The sequence below is a fragment of the Rattus rattus genome, chromosome 6, assembly GCF_011064425.1.
Source record: "Rattus rattus isolate New Zealand chromosome 6, Rrattus_CSIRO_v1, whole genome shotgun sequence".
NCBI lineage: Eukaryota > Metazoa > Chordata > Mammalia > Rodentia > Muridae > Rattus > Rattus rattus.
In genome coordinates this window covers 140,843,036-140,860,286 of record NC_046159.1, presented here as the reverse complement: position 1 = coordinate 140,860,286, position 17,251 = coordinate 140,843,036, and the positions used below count along the sequence as shown (strand labels likewise).

The following is a 17,251-nucleotide window of genomic DNA, read 5'->3' as shown; positions in this document are numbered from 1 at the left end:
CATTTTGATTGGTTGTGATTTTCTGTGAGGGTCTCCATCTGTTGCAGACAGACGTTTCCTTGAAGAGGTGAGGACTATACTTACCTCTGGTTATAAGGACAAACGTTAGAATGTAGTTAGGGATTAATAAATGGGCGATTGAAGGTTCTCTTCCAAGATGACCTCGCCAGACTGGGTATAGCTGGCTAGCATCCAGTATCAGACATGATTTTCCCCTTTTTGAGCAGGTCTGAAGGGTTGTAAGAACAATGACGAGAGCTTTTGGTTATGATCCAGATATGTGTGCCAATACTTCACCCTCAGGGTTTCTGTGCTATGCTTGCTGGTCATGGTTGTGATTCATATGGAACTACAAAAGATCCTGACTAGCAAAACAATCCTGAGCAAAAAGAAGAGTTCTGGGGGAATTACAATTCCAGATCTCAAGATATAATCTGCAGTCATAGAAATAAGACAATACGGTCCTTGCACAGAACTAGATATGCAGTCCAATGGAACAAAACAAAAAAGAAAACTCAAACAGAGGACATTTAATATTTGACCAAGATGTCAAAAGCATATGCTGGAGAAAAGAAAAAGCACCTTCAACCAATGGTGCTGGGAAAACTGGATGTGCACCTTCCTAAGAATGAGATTAAAGTTGTAGTTATCACCGTGCACAAAACCTGGTTCCAAATGGATCCAAGACCTAAGCCTGGAACTTGGAACATTGAAACTGCTGGGAGGAAACACAGGCAGTGCTGTACTCATCACAGGTGTAGGATAACACAGGCAATGCTGTAGGCATCGTAGGTGTAGAAGAACACAGGCAGAGCTGTATGTGACAAACGTAGGCAGGGCTGTATGCATTGTAGGCATAGGAAAGGACATTCTGAGCACTCAAGGATTAGGGTCAAAATGGATGAGTAGGACTTCATAAAATTAAAGAAACAATCAGTTGAGTAAAGAGGAAGCCCGTGCACAGGAGAGAATCTTCACCTGCTAGGTATTTGACAGAGGGTTAATATCCAAAATATATAAGGAACTTTAAAAAAAAACAATAAGTCAAAAACCTAAATGAACCATTTGAAAAGTAGGCCTAGGACCTGAACATAGAAGAAGAAGAAGAGGAGGAGGAGGAGGGGGGGGAGGGAGGAAGGAGGGAGAGAAGAAAGGGGAGGAGAAGAAGAAGAAGAAGAAGAAGAAGAAGAAGAAGAAGAAGAAGAAGAAGAAGAAGAAGAAGAAGAAGAAGAAGAGAAGAAGAAGAAAGAGAAGATAGAGAAGAAGAAAGAGAAGAAAGAGAGAAAAGGAGGAGGAGAAGGAAGGAGAAGGGGAGGAGGAGGAGAAAAAGGGGGATAAGGGGGAGGAGGAGGAGGAGGAAAAGAAGGAGGAGAAAGAGAAGGAGAATCTAACAAACATCTCAAAAAAATGTTCATTAGCCCTAGTGATTTGGGAAATGCAAATCAAAACTACTCTAAGATTTCATCTTACCCCTGTCGGACTGTCAAAGATGGACAAAACAACTGACAACAAGTGCTGAAGTGGGAGAAAGGACACCAGCTTTCCTTCTACCATAAGACTCTTAACTACTCTCCATTACCACACTCTGTCTCCTATCCTTGACATAGTTCCTTGGTGGTCCACCTGCTCTAAAATGTCTGTTTCTCTCAGTTCACAGTCCCATCCATCCTTTAACATGCTGTGCTTATGGTATGGACTATACAAGGTTCCTTAGAGGTCAGTTCTCTTTGCATGTACACTTGTTTCATGATTCTTCAGCTGCACGCACTTTTTTTGGTGGCTTTTGTTTCTATCCTACGTCTCTGATATATGGGATGTGAAATGCATTTCAGCTGGAGGATCTATATACTCAGTTAATAATTTCTGTGGGAGGAAGAAATATTTTCTTCAGTGGTTTGGCCACTGGTAAGTTGCCCACTAAACTCATTGCTTCATACAGACACACACACACACACACACACACACACACACACACACACACACACACACACACTTAAAGACGAAAATAGACTAGCCGGGAAAGAAAGAACAAGACTGGGAAGGGGGCAAGAGAGACAAGCAGGGGAGGTGAGTGTTATGAAAATATATACATGCATGGAAACATCATAATGAAATGTTATTATGTATAACTAACAAACACCAATAAACGCATTTAAAAGATAAAATGGGTTCAATAAAATGTTAATGTACAACCTAAGTCTTAAGTCAGAGGCCCTAGTCTCACAGCTCTGGTAAATATAACACAGCGGATACTGGGGTTTGAGGGCATTGCCAAATGAGTTCCAAGTTTCTGTGTCCAGAATAAGAATTTTGGAAACGACACATGGAGCAAAACTGGGGACAAGGTAGTAGAAAAAGATACACTTCCAAGGAAGGAATGGTGCCTGGGCCAGAGCAAGGAGAAAGAGCTCAGCAAGGCAAAGGCTATGCTATACAAACAACAAGGACTTTGTGTCAGGTCTGTGGCTCTGAGGGCCATGTGCATAGTGCAGGCTTCTTCATCCATGTTCTGTTACATGTTGTTCTGCAAACAACTTTATGGATCTTGGAACTATTTAATTATTTAAATCTCTACCCGGGGACATGTGTTTTGGTATTCGAAGTCATCATAGATTACCTTCCGACACCCTAGGGCACTCCTGAGTTTTCTCCACTGCTCCAGTCAGTTAGGGTGTTTTCATCTTTCCTCATTTTTTTGGCCCTGGTTTAAGGTCTTTCAGAACTCGTTCCCCGCCTATTCTTCTACCTCATGGCCACACCGGCCGCCAAGAAAGCAAGTGTAAGAAGTCGAGAATGGCAGGAAAGAGTTTTAATCTGTTAGGTCACATTGAGAAGATGGATTAGCATTTCAGACACACTTTTATTCTAGAGGACAGAGGCGTGCGTGGCTAAGCAATCTAGTCAAACGGATCTGCTGAACACTCTTCGCCCCGGTGTAGAAAGGTGGTGACGGTTTTTGGAATAGGCTAGGCAAATTTAGAGCAAACCAACATTGAATCATGGGTTTTTCAGACAGACCCTTGAATGATTTCTATGTCTATAAGCGGAGTTGAGCCGAAGCCCAAGAGTCTTACAACAAAGACGACAGATACAAACCAAGAGCAGGGGTACCATGCTTTGTCCTGTTTTTAGCCATCTCTCAGGCATCTACTGACCCAAGCGAAGGGTCAGTGATTTGTAACAAAGGGAGTCTCTAAATCTGTGTCACGAATACAGGCAAGAAAAGATTATGCAACTGGAATTCTGCTGAACTGCTGGCATCAATAGCTTGAAGCAAATCCAATGAGTTCCTTATCAGTAAAGAGAGGCTAAAACATGCCCTGACCTGAAACCTGAATCAAAGTTTCAATGGGGCCATCATAGTGTTGTAATGAGCAATGTCCTCAATTTTTATCAGTATAGAGGTCACAGGAAAGTTTGCCCTACTAAGTCATTGGGATTTTCTTTTCATGTGGAAGGGAAGGTAAGACAGGAGCTTATAGTACCTAAACTGGTAGTTTGAATAAAAATGGCTCTATAGGCTCATTGGAAGGTATGGCCTTGTGGGAGGAAATGCATCGCTAGGAGGTGGGCTTTGAGGTCACAGAAACTCAAACCAGGCCCAATAGTTTACTGTTACTTCCTGCTGCCTGCTAATCTAGATGTAGAACCCTCAGTTCTTTCTCTAGCCCCATGTCTGCCTGCATGTTGCCATGCTTCCTGCCATGATGGTAACGGACTGAACCTCTGAACTGTAAGCCAGCCCCAATTCAGTGGTTTCCTTTTTAATAGTTGTTTTGCCCCTGGCGTCCCTTCCCAGCAATAAAACTCTAACTTAAGACAGCTGGCCCGATACTTAGTGTGTATCCAAGTCTAGCCTTGAACTTGAGATCCTCCTTCCGTAGTCTCTCAAAGGCTACAAAGAAAAGTTTGCACGGTGTTGGGGGATTTCAGTTTTCCCCAAACAGAACATGACTGTGGCCATCATGGAGCTGAGTTTGTTGCAGTGCCTGACAGAAGAGCCCAGTGATATCTATCTAGGTCTGTGGAACAGAAATAGGGCAGTTAGCATTCCCTAGTAAAAGGCGGAGAGGGTCGGGCTGGAGAAATGGCTCAGTGGTTAAGAGCACTGACTGCACTTCCAGGTGGTCCTGAGTTCAAATTCCAGCAACAACATGGTGGCTCACAACCATCTGTAATGAGATCTGATACCCTCTTCTGGTGTGTCTGAAGACAGCTACACTGTACTTACGTATAATAAATAAATAAATCTTAAAAAAAAAAAGGTGGAGAGGGTCATAGGACTTTACCATGATTACATCTACCACTCCCTCTTGCATTCCTGGGAGTGCTAGAGTGTAGAGGATTTGGAAAGTTATCTAAGGGCTGGACTTCATAGAGCAGGTTTCTCGAAACCTTCATCTATGCCAAGATGGAGCTCTTTGTGGTAGTGTAGTATTCTTGAGTCACCTATACTACTGTCACACTCTATCCTGTAAGTAAGTTTAGCAAGAACTTTATTATGATTATAAAATGGCTGGCTTGTCATCCTAAAGACTGTTGCAGGCTGTTGAGGTTTGATCTGTTGTTATGCGTTGTGATGCTAAATACTGGCCCTTATTGCCTCAGGGTCTGGAGAATCCTCACATACACCCAGGGATGCTATGTGACCTTGCTCCTTAATTTAAAACTGTTGGGTGTACAAAAATGCCAACAGCCTATGGCTGGGCAGAAGAGAGGAAAGTGAGATTTTGGTTCCCAGCTTGGGGTCTAAGGAGACCATGAGGGAATGGAGGAGAAGGTGGAGAGAGGAGAAGATGCCATAGATTAGGTGAATCATGAAAACATGGCCTTGAGGGTTGGCCAACTGGAGTAAGACTGGCCTTGGCAGAACATGGCAAATTGCAACTCAGGGTTGTTGATAGGGAAGTAAGCAAAATAGCTTAGAGGGTAGATATTCGCCAGCTCTAGTACTTTAAAGGTTTATCATAAATATAAAGTGTTGTTTCTTTTATTTGCAAACTAAGTGATCCATGATGAGGAAACAACCCTGAATAATCACCACAAGAGTGGGCAGCAACCCCAAGTCAAAAGATTACATTAAAAATTTAGGGAAGTGTATTTGTTATGGCTTGACTATGAAATGCCCCCTACCCTCACTCTGTTTCCTGTACTTGAATACTTGGCCCCTAGTAGGCAATACTGTTTCAAGGGGTTACATAATCTTTAGAACATATGTCCTAGTAGGCAGGTTGGCAGAGATAGGTCACGAGGAAGAGGCCTTTGACGTCATAGTTATTTCTGGTACTGCCTCAAGCATTATTGGTCAGCTACCATGATATAGTCAGCTGCCTTAGACTCCCACAAACACAGACATAGCTAATCCCTACCACCAACACTCCCACATGGACTGAAATCCCCTGCAGCTATAGGACAAAATAAATCTTTCTTTTCCAAATTTGCTTTTGTAGAAATTTTATCAGAGCGATGAGAAAAATAATAAACGTAGTATTTCTAAGCCACAGATATGTGGGTACTGGTGTAATCACCAATCCCATACTTGTCCACTTCTTTATGTACAGATTGATGTTATCTGAATGTCATCAGATGTTCTGGGTTCTGAAAATCTAAACACCATGGTACTTCCTCTTGGTTGTCAATTCTATTAGACTGAGGGATATCTAAGTCAGTAATACACCTCTCTGTTGTGGTAAAAATAAAAAATGGCGAAATGGTTCCTGCGATCCAATGGGCCATTGGAACTAGTGCTAATTTATCTCAGGGGCTCTATACTGTCCCCAAGTACTCTCTGACCCAGACAGCAATCTCTCTACCCATCTAGTTCCCAAGGCAGGTCGCTGCCACGCCAGTTTCATTCAGAGACCTCTTATCCTGTGGCTTTCTTCTGTGGACTCTGCTCACATTTCTAGCATCCACCCCCTGGTCCCAGAGGCAACTACCCTCTCATAACTCTCTGCTGCTGCTCAGTTTGCATTCCCAACATCTGTCCCCTAAAAGTTATTGTATAAACGCCCAACAACCCGTTAAAATCAAGATACGACAAGCTGCAACTCAACAATCAGAGTTATATTTTAAACTCTCAGTTCACAATACATCCACACAATAAACTCACAACCAATTGATAAGGATATAAACCGCCCACCTAGATAAGATAAATTTGCCTACAGAAATCCATCCCAACTACCTTGGCAATTCAAGACCACCCGGATCTGGGTCATCCTTCTCCATCTCCATCTTGATTCCCCTTCCCTCCCCTTCTCTCCCGCCTTACAAAAGCTTTGTCCCTGCCTTATTTTTACTCTTTTTATCATCCAATCATGGCCTTGACCCAAATTGTGCCAGCCTTCACCTACATGTAAACATCAACCTATACCTCTCCAGGTGTGCCTGTCTGAGATCATGGGCTCTCATAGAAATCATTTCATGTATTGGTTTATTAGAAATTCAAGTATAATGTGAAGAGGGGGAAGGGCTGTGAAAAGTGAGGTTCAGTTGAGAGAAGCAAGTCATGCCTTTGAAGGTGTATCTTGGCCCTGGTTCCTCCCAATCACTCCTCTTTTTCGTACTGGCAATCATGAAGTACACAGCTGTGCCCCCACAACCCTCACATTTTCTTTGCCATGCCATAGGTCTAAAACCTACGGAGCCCGCTGATCATCAGTTACAGCTTCTGAAACAGGAAACTAAAATATAACATTCTTCCTTTAAGTTGCTTGTCACGTATTTGACCAAGGTGATAGGTCTGATGAAAACGTTGATTAGGAGGCCTTAGGACCAATCTCCCTCTTGGTGGAGTGCCAAATAACTTCCTCATTTACATGGAGAGGACAGGTGTGGGGGGGGCAGCTCTGAGGAGTCTTAGGAGGAGAAGGAACCGTCAGTGTGAGATGTGAGGAACAAAGCACTCAGGTGTGCCTTTTTGTAGATGCAGTCTCTCAGCTCTACCCCCAGAAGAATGGGTAAGAGCTCTGGCTGGAGGAGGAGGCAAGAGCTCTTTAGTGTGGGGACCTGTAGTTTCTCATTCACAGTGGCTAATCTTTCCTGTATAACAAGGTTTCATAACAATGGCATCTCTCCTGGAAAGAGCCTCAGAAGTATCTACTTCTAGAGAAGAGGAACAGGACAAGAGGCATTCTATGAAAGAGGCCATGAGAGAACTTCGAGGCTGTTCCTTCACTTCAAAGTCCACGTCCTTTGGAGTTTGAATTGTTGTTGGTTTTCTTTCTTCTTTTGAACCCCCAAATAGCATATGTCAAATTTCATGTGACTTTGATCCCTAAGGAATACAGAGCATTCAATAGGCACTTCGATTCTTGTTACTGACATATTTAATTAGTGATCTATTAAGTAATACATTGATATTTTAACTCGTGAGGCAAATCTACAGTGTTATTTTCTAGAAGTACCTATTTAACAAGAACTGGAGAAACCCCAACTCCCAGCATCAATAAAGTTTGACTATTGACTTGATATTATTTTCTCCTCACTAGAAGTTATTAGTAGAGAGCTGGAATGTAGTTCACATACCATATGCATGGCTTATGTTCACTCTCCAACAATATACACACACACGTACACACACATGTACACACACACACACACACACACACACACACACACACACTAAAGAAAAAAAACTAAAATCAAAATACCAGTCAACTGTAATTTCCATTAGGCAAGAAAAACTACTTTGTTGTCAAGCAAAACAACAACAACAACAACCACAACAACAAACCAAAAAGCAAAACAAAACCGACCACCACTACCATCACCACCCAAACTCCCAGGCAATGGTGGCACTTGCCTTTAATCCTAGTACTTGGGAGGCAGAGGCAGGTGAATCTCTGAGTTCAAGGCCAGCCAGGTCTATAGAGTGAGTTCCAGGACAGCCAGGGCTACACATACAAAACAAAGCAAGGCTGTTAGTTTCAGTCTTGCTTTGGTCTCCTTGCAATGCCTCCTGGGAATGTTTTCCTTCTGCCATTATAGCTTGGAATATGAAGCTGCTTTATTTTTGCCGAGTACTAATGCCAAAGGGTTTGCATTTAGTCTTAAAAGGGAGTTTTAAATTGAGTTTTTAGCAATGCTGAAACTGTAAAGACTTAGGCAACAGATGTGAGCCTTGGGTGGGGGTCAGGGGTGTACTGTTATGGGTGGAACCTAAAATGTCTCCTAAGTCCATGTCATGAAGACTTAGTCATCGCCTCATTGGCTTTTGAGAGATGGTGAGACCCTGAGAACTCTTATATCACCAATGGCTTGATCTGCTTATGGGTTTATAGTTTAATGAGCTACTGGGAAGTGATGGGAACTTAGGAGGTAGGATGTAATAGAAGGGAATGGGCCATGTAAAGATCCCCTTGGGGATTGTTCCTTATCACAGGTCCTTCTGGCCCCTATGAGGTGACCAGGCTCTTCTGCCACATGCTCTTACTGTCTTGTCTCCTGTGCCTAAGATGATGGGGGAAATATCTGAGGATTATGAACTGAAAGTCTGGAGCCATGCTATACATGCTAGCAAAGATTCTACCACGGAGCCACACTCCTCACTGTCCTGTGCCATCCCTGATCATTGTCACCAAGTGCCAGTAACACCTGTTCCCCCAACAATGGAATAATCCATAGTTTTCAGACTTATTAAATGTCCCACCATGGACATTTGGCTAGTCCCTTTGGCTAGCCATACCCAGAACATGAGTTAAGCTGCTTTCCAGCAGGATTTTACTTAACAAGATAAATTTGGACTCTGCATTGTGATTCATATGGCTTTATCATATAGTTCCTGTATCACTTCCTTTGATAAAGTTCAATTTTATTCCAACTGAACTTAAAGAAGAGGGAACTTAAAAAGAAAAAGATGGGGAACTTACTCCCAAGTTATTAGGGAACTACCCAAGACATGGGACAGGAAGATGCGTGGAGACCTTTGGATGCTGGGGTTCTCCCTTTTAGATGGGAGCTCATAGGTGTTGGGTTTTGTTTGTTTCAGTGCTAGTGTAGGGTATCAGGCCAGTGGAAAATCATACTGCCCGCCCCATTGCCCCCCAGACTCAATTTTAACTGCCAGTGTTTCAAAGTTGGCAGACAAGCAATTCTTTCAGCTGTGCTGTGCTTTTACACTAGCTCAGTGTGCACGTCCCAAAGACCCCATAAAAGCCCCCCTAGCTCTCTGCAGTCTCTGCTCTTGTCAGAGGCAGCTGCTGTTCTGTGTTTCTCCCCCATAAATCTCTTTTGTGAGGTTTGTTGTATCATGTGACTTTGCAGTATTCTTTGGCTTCCTGACTGCCAAGAAACCCTTACAATTATGGACCAAATCCAAAGTTCTTGCACATGTTAGGTACGTGCTGTATCACTGAGATACGCCCTAGCCTTCTCTTAATTTGTTATTCCATAGAATTTCTTATGATAATTTAAAAATTCTCTTTGTAGCCTTGCAAAAACTGTTTCCAGATCCCCGGATCACTCATGGTCGATAGAGTACTCTGAACCTCCACTGAGATCTGTCCATACTAGCGGTTTTCAACCTGTGGCAAATCTTTTTCAACCTCTTTGGCAAATCTGTCTCTAAAAATACTTGCACTGAGATTCATGATTGAAGGGACTCTAGCCAGCCTGAGCATGGCCATCATGGTTCTGGTAGACTTTTCCCTCTTCCCTGATTCCCTCTGCCTTGCTAAAAACCCATTAGGTGACATTCCCAAAGCCAGCCAACAAGGTCTATTCCCTTATTTGGTCACTTCCTCTTCCCGAGGCTGACGACCAAGGTCTAGCTACCAAAATACTGTAGTCCAGCAATCAACCCTTTGACTCACCTAACACATCTAATTAAAAGTAAACATCTCATCTTAGCTCTGGGTTTCCCCCTTTTAGCTTTATAAACTACCATTTGCCTATGTGCCACATCTGTGTCCTCTCTGTCCAGAGGTAGTCCCTTGTCCTGGGGTCCTGAGTCCATATGGACCCCTTCATACACAGTACTAGAAATCAATGGTTTTTATAGAAACTTTAAAAAGTTATAATCTCCACTAAGCTAATTTTAAGATTCAGGACAACTTGCTGGTATAATACATACTCCAAAAGCTTGGAATCTTTAGCCATCAAGACCTGTCTATCCTGCGCTAAGAAATACAAGCTTGTTCAAATTTAATCTGAGTTCTACGTGATTTGAAATTTGACATTAAAGTATCTAAAGTATCTACATTCAGTAGAAAACATTTCAAGGACTCTGCTTATCTGTATTTTTACATAGATGGTCACTTTTTTTTTTCCCACATACGCCAAGTCCCACTGATTTTCTTCAGTCCCACAGTTTTCTCTTTCTGAGAAGTCACTGTCTTTATAGAAACACCATTTCTGCTTAATGAAAGCAGGAAGAAGGGAAACATGCAGCAGGTCTGGGATGTTGCTAAGTGGTTGAGACCCTGTATAAAGTCCTGGTTGATCCCACTACTAAAAACACAAAAGTAATGAAGGTGAGTGATCCTAAATTGTTTGCCACCAGCAAACATTCAATATGAACAAACTTCTAAAGAGGTGCCAACATTTTTTACTTAAAAAAAAAAAAGACAACAAAGGTTTAATTCTATCTTGTAAGCCTAATATAACGTTATCCAGAATGTAGCACTTACATACTATGGAGGGGAAAAAAGTTCTTTAGCAGTCACTTTGACAAGCTTAGAGAGATCAGACTGATTATGAAACACCTCCAGTAAGCTGTACAGTCATAAAACATAGTAATTCTGCAAGAAACAAGACTATTTACACCGAGTCCTTCAATGACACATAGCCTCAACTCGGCAGATTACTATCAAAAGGATTTCGGAAAGGCAGCAGCTTTTAATATACTAATTTGAAATGAAGTCTTTAAACTGTGTCGAATGAGTAAGTGTGAGCATGTAAAATAGTTTTCCTTCCACGAAAATCAAACAGAAGAACAAATAAACTGTCTATAAGCTTAAAATTGTAACAATTTATTTCAAGAGGTAAATTAAAAAATGCATTGACCTGTGAAAATAAATTGACCTCATAATCTTCCTCTAGAACTTGCTAGCTTTCTGGATTAAAAATGCTACTTCTTAGACTGATAAAAAAAAATTCTGGCCAGCTCAAAGTTTGAAGCTTGAACATCGCTAGAGACTCCAAGGGCTTGCAGCTGGCCAAATCTTAGTCTCAAAGAGGCGACGAGGCCAAACCGGATCCATTCTGCTGCTATTCTCTTGCCAGCACACAGGGTAGACAAAATAAAATGTCTCAGTACAACTCCAGTAAAAATTCTTGCTTGGGCCATGCAAAGGAGGCTCGCACTCGCAAGGGGGAGCGACTGGGAAGAAAGAACACAGCGCCAAGCGCCTAAGACTTCGGTAAAAAGCAGGCTGAGCCGCGGGCCCTCCTTACCCAGCCATAGGGCTGTGCCCGAGCGTGGGCAGAGCCGCCTACATCTCTGGACCTAGGCCAATCTCCCGCAGCATCCGGAAGGAAGCTGCTGTAGCCCGGACTGCAAAGAGCTAATCCGATTTTCTGCTCGCGTTCCTGGGGTCCGCAGCCTGGGGCGCAACCAGAGCCAGGGAGACCGGCGGGGGCGGGACCTGCAAGACTCGACAGCCCACCCCTTCCAGCGCGGGGTGGGACCCTCGCGGCTTTCCGTCCAATCCCGTTTCCCGACGCGCGCAGGGCGGGACCCTCGCGGTTTTCCGTTCTAGTTCGGCTTCAGGGCCCCAGGCTGACCGGGGTAGTGGCTGAGTGCAGAGAGCCAAGCCGGGTGCAGGAGGTGAGGATTCTGGGGCCGGCTGCTCGCTCTCCCTCCTCTTCCACACGGTGAGGGGTTAAGGGGTATTGCAGTAGCGCGAAGCTGAGCTGAATGCAGTGGGGCTGTGCGCCGAGGCGTCCGGGTCAGGCGCGGGCGTGGTGTCCCCAGAGCATCTCGCCCTTCTGGTTTGGGGTGCTCACCCCTTCAGTTGCGCCCGCCTTGCTAGAGTGTCGGAGTGCTGATCGACTGGTTGGTTTTGCGTGTGCATGTTTCTTGGTTTTTCTTCCCTTGTCCTCGTCCACGGTGCAGAGCTGCCCTTGTTTTGGTAGGAGGAGTTTCTGAACTTTATAGCTTTCTGGTTCTGCTACAACCTCGCTGCAGGCACCGGAAGGTTCCTTTTGCCCCTTGGGTCCGTCTAATAGGCTGCCTGGAACGTAGCTAGCTCTGTAGTGACTTAAACTTGATGTCTAGCAGATGTCCGTTCTCTGTGTGTTTCTAGTTTCTTTCACTACCTTTTTCCTCCTTTCCTGATCTTTAGTTGAATGTATTTCTTCCTTCCCACCGGGTTTGGCCAGTTCAGGTTCAATCAGAATTGTTCAAGCAGGCTCCTGGAAGTCCTGAGCGCTTCATCTTGGTTTATTGGTATGTGACTCTATTTGTTTACTTCCTGGTTCTCTTTTCCCACCTCTCTTGAGTTCACATCACCTTGCTTTCAGAAAGCTAATTGTCATCGTTTTCTTAACGTTATTGGAATCATTTGGCTTAGTTTATATGGTTGAAAACTTAAGACAACTCTTAAGGAATCTGTAATCAGCTTAACCTTGCAGGGGTTAAGCACTACAGCTGGCATAAAATTAGTATTCTGGTCTGCCTTGTGGGGTCTATTAAGTGACAAGGAAGAGTAATGAGAACAGCTTGCCCGGCATGCTAGCATTAGTTTCCTATTGCTGTTACGGCCGACAATGACAAGTTTAGCTGTTAAAGGAACGCAGACTTTGAGTTTCTGTAGATCTGAAGTCTAAGTGAGCTTATCTGCTTACTCTGCGCAGAAGGAGAGAGATCAGGGTTTCTGTTATGAGTAACTTTCTGAAGTTTTAGGGGGGAGAATCCCTTTTCAGGTTCATCCAAGTTGGCAGAGTTTAATTCCTGCTCACACGCATTAGGATTAAGGTTCCCATTTCCGGTCAGTCCTGTTTTGTCTCTGAGTTCATTAAGGACGTCAATGTAGACATAGAGGTGTGGCAGCATCTCTGCCCCAAGGACTCAAATGATTAGGTTAGGTCCTTTCTATTTTTAAGCTCACTTTTCTTTTTGTAGGTGAAACCCAGTTGCAACCATATGGTGTTCTATCATAATGACAAGTTCTGGGGATTAAAAAGGGTAGGTAGGAGTTTAGGTCATCATAACAATTCTGCCCACTGTAGTCCGTAAAGCAGTTGTTTCAGGGTGAGTTGTTTTTATGGTATGCATTTTAGGGCATTAAAAAAGTCTGGTGACTGATTATATGGTTGTACATCCAAAGATAAAGAGATTCGATTGAAGCTACTTGCCTAGAGCTGGGTGGGTGTTGGCGCCATATAACATTATCTCCAGCACCAGGGAGGCAGAGGCAGGCAGATCCACTCGAATTCAGGCAAGCCTGGGTAATAATAGTCCCAGGCCTGCCTGGGGTGTAGTTATATTTTGTCTCAAAAAAAAAAAAAGACAAATTTTGAGGCTCGGTGAGATCAGTATCATTGGATATTGATACCCGCAGGCGAGCCCGGTGACCCAAGTGTGATCCCCAGGACCCACCTGGTAGGAAAAGGGAATGAACTCCTGTGAGCTGTCCTTTGTCTTCCCGACGTGTGCTGTGGCAGCCCACCACCAAATACCTGATCCCATCTATTCTTTCCAGTCACTTGCCTAGGAGCAAATGGTTAGAAAATGGCGGCGTCCATATTCAAGACTAAGAACTACATTTCTGTTAGTCCAGTGGTTTCTCAACATTCAAATGGGGTGTAAGTGAAACTATTAAAAGGGAAGAGGAGGAACTTTGAGGTCCTATGCACCATCTGATTCCATTGACTGCGACAGTCTTCACCTCTTCTCTGTAACAAAGCCAGCAGTACAGTGCTATTAAGAAAACGAATTATCATCTGGTCTCACTGTATTACCTAATCTGAACTCAAACCCCTGGGCTGAAGCAATCCTCTTGCCCCTGCAGCTAGGCACATGCCACCATGCCCCGCTCTGGGCTTTGTCCTTTCTTTGTTTGCCTTTCCTTTCTCATCCAGAAAGGTGACTCTGACGAAGTGGCTTCTGAAGGTCAGGTCAGGTGCTCGTTCTGGTGGGCAGTCAGCTGGGTCAGTGCTGAAAAGGAGATGGGAGCTGAGAGAGAATAGGTCATGCATCTGACAGGAGCTGACACATCCAGAAGGCAGAAGAAATATAGATAGGTCACTATATAGGCAGCAAAAATTCTTGATTTGGTTACGAATGGGAGAAAAGGTATTAGTCAAAAATAACCTGCCATGCCTTTGTTTTTGATATTGCTAACTTTCATAACATATGAATAGTATAGTTTATTTAACATTGCTATTTTTAAAATAGGATATGAAAGGATGGTAAGTTTTCATCCAGTATCAATTCTTTGTTTCCTTACAGTTTTTTTTTTTTTTTGGTTCTTTTTTTCGGAGTTGGGGACCGAACCCAGGGCCTTGAGCTTCCTAGGCAAGCGCTCTACCACTGAGCTAAATCCCCAACCCCTCCTTACAGTTTTATATGGAATTTATAAATGATTCTTTCAGAAATCTTCTTTTCTTTTCTTTTTCTTTTTTTTTTTTTTTCCCCTTGGAGCTAGGGACTGAACCCAGGGACTTGCGCTTGCAAGCGCTCTACCACTGAGCTAAATCCCCAACCCTGAAATCTTATTTTTTATTCGATACCAATGTAACCTATTCATATATGGTGTTAGTTTTATTTTGATGAAAATTACCACAAATGTGGGAAGTATTCAAGTTTGGTTTGTGATACTCAATATCAGTGTGATTAGGGCTCATGCCATCTGCACATCATTAAGTGACATCAGTCTATACTGTCCAACGGCCCATTGTTCCACATCCCCACATATGCTTTTCATAGTTTCTCAAACCATAACTTTGTTCTACACATCTAATCCTACCCACCCAGCAAGATTCTCTGCAGGTTCCCTAATGCCCTGTCATATTGCCTTGTCGGAGGGGAGATTATAACACATCTGCTTTTGGCTACCAAGTAGGACCTCTTAAACATGCCTGAACCTGAGATGCTTGTTTCCATATGTGAAGTAGCCGCGGTTGTTACCTCTAGAAGACAGTGTTAAGGTTAGGAGTAAGCGTGTTTTCTGTAACACCTTACTACCTGGTGTTTGGTAGTCCCGGCTGATAGTCTTACTGGTGACACTTTGTTCATGGGGTGCTAAATCCACATTCTTAATATTAAAGTTGGTTTTCCTTATCTGACAAGTTTACAAATAGTTGTGACTGATGTCTCTCCTTTTCTTCTTCTTTTTTCCTTTTAGTTTTCTTACTGTGACTATACCATGGAAAATCAATTGGCTAAGTCAATTGAAGAACGAACATTCCAGTACCAGGACTCTCTTCCGCCCTTGCCCGTTCCTTCGCTTGAAGAATCACTGAAGAAGTACCTTGAGTCAGGTATGTTCATAATCTTCTAGTGTAGATCAACATTGTTAGTAACGCAGAAACGACGTTGGTCAGGGTCTCATTGTGGACGCCTCTAGGCTCATCCTTCAGTCATGCAAAGCCTTTTGAAAGTTGTTTTTTCCTGTAGTTTGAAAAGTCAGATCGTACTAGTAGGCCTGTACTGTGTAAACCTTTGTCTCCCTGTACAAGTCCCACTTAGGGCAAAGATTTCAAAATCCTCTTTGACTATCTCCATCTCTGAAATATCCTGTGGTTTTGACATTATAAATTAACTCCTTAATAGGAGTTTGTAGTTTGCCCCCTAACATCTGTCCTGAGCATGTGCAACAATCTGTCATATCCAGATTTCCCTCACATTCTCTTCTCACATATAAAATCACCACTTTAAATCAGCAGCTGCCTGACGTTAATAAATCTTTACCTTAGTTCACCTGGCCATTCGGGTCTAGAGCAGTGGTCCTCAGCCTTCCCAGTGCTGCGTGCGGCCCATGCTGTTCCTCCTGTTGTGGTGACCCAGAGCCATAAAATTATTTTTGTTCCTACCTAGTAACTGTAAATTTGCTACTGTTTTGAATCATAATGTAAGTATCTGTGTTTTTCAATGGTCTGAGGTGACCCCTGTGAAAGGGCCATTCGACCCCCTAAGGGGTCACAACCCACAGGTTGAGAACCACTGGTGTAGAGCCACAGAATTGTTCATAAATGAGCGTGCCATTTCACTTTGGTATGCGTTTGCTGCATTTCCTCCTTTTCTGTTGCTTAATTTTTTTCTTTTGTATTCATAATTTGTTCCTAAACACTTAGCTGGATGAGCATTCTTGGATACAGTTAGGCATAAAATACTGACTCAGCTGTATTTCCTCTTAAAAAGCATGCTTTGTGGAGGTCGCCGTCCCTTCTCTCCTCTCCTTCCCCTCCCTCTTTTCCCTTCTCCTCCCCTCCTCTCCTCTTTTCTTATGAGGATGGGCTTGTCTGCATTCACTACCCAACTGGCAGCCGTCTTCACGTCTGTCCCATGTACTCTTCCTAGTTCACCTTCTTACATTGCTTCATCACGTCTGTCCCATGTACCCTTCCTAGTTCACCGTCTTACATTGCTTCATCCTCATAGCTGCCTGTGAAAGAGCATTGGAGGAGGCAAAAGAGAGCTAAATGTTTTTACTTGATTGTTTTTTCTTTGTTTTTTAGCTGAGTGTAGATTTCTGAATTGGATATGCTTGAAGACTTTCAAAGGCCTTATTTGTTCCTTATGGGAAATACAGTGCCATTCTGATTTTGGGGTCCCTCTTACTGAAGATCATAGCGCCTCCCACCTCATCTCCTTCCCACCTTCATGTACCTTTTAACGTTTTTCATTAGTTCATTTAACTAACCTACAGATTCAAACTAATGTAGCAGGTATGAGTCCTGCAGTGGGGCATGGGGAGTGGACTAAGTGCTACACTTTGAAAGAAAAGTAACTCTCCATCAGTAGCCATCAGCCCCTCTGCTAGAAATGAAGCCTTGGGAGCCCCTCTCCACTCCCTGCTGGAATTAGATCTCTTGATCATGGTCTTGTGAGATAAACATATGCCAGAGGATGGCATTTCACAGCACTCCTTCCTGCACTCCTGTTCTTCTATTCCCTACCCCCTCTCCTTCCTATCCCCCTCCCCCTCCTCTCCTTCCTGCCCCTCCCCCTCCCCTCCCTTCTCCCCTTCCCCCCTCAATTCCTGAATTTCAGTGAGGGGGTGGTGTAGATGTCCTGAGCACACAGTCACTTATTCTTACCTTTAAACAGCGATGAGTCTCCACATTAACCACTGCCTACCGTGGGAAG

At 43.5% G+C, this 17,251-nt stretch overlaps 1 protein-coding gene across 3 annotated transcripts in view; it reads left to right on the top strand.

Annotated features, from left to right (window-relative positions):
• The first annotated feature begins 11,479 nt into the window (after positions 1–11,479).
• Crot (carnitine O-octanoyltransferase) overlaps positions 11,480–17,251 on the top strand; it is a 32,016-nt gene continuing 26,244 nt past the window's right edge. Inside the window, exons 1-3 of one of the 3 annotated variants that reach the window (XM_032907041.1) lie at positions 11,480–11,767; positions 12,327–12,388; positions 15,288–15,423. In XM_032907041.1, coding sequence (XP_032762932.1) covers positions 15,309–15,423 — 115 coding nt within the window. In that variant the 5' untranslated portion in view covers positions 11,480–11,767; positions 12,327–12,388; positions 15,288–15,308. Of the gene's footprint in view, positions 11,768–12,284; positions 12,389–15,287; positions 15,424–17,251 lie in introns of all 3 variants that reach the window. The other 2 variants (XM_032907040.1, XM_032907042.1) reach the window with 2 other exon arrangements.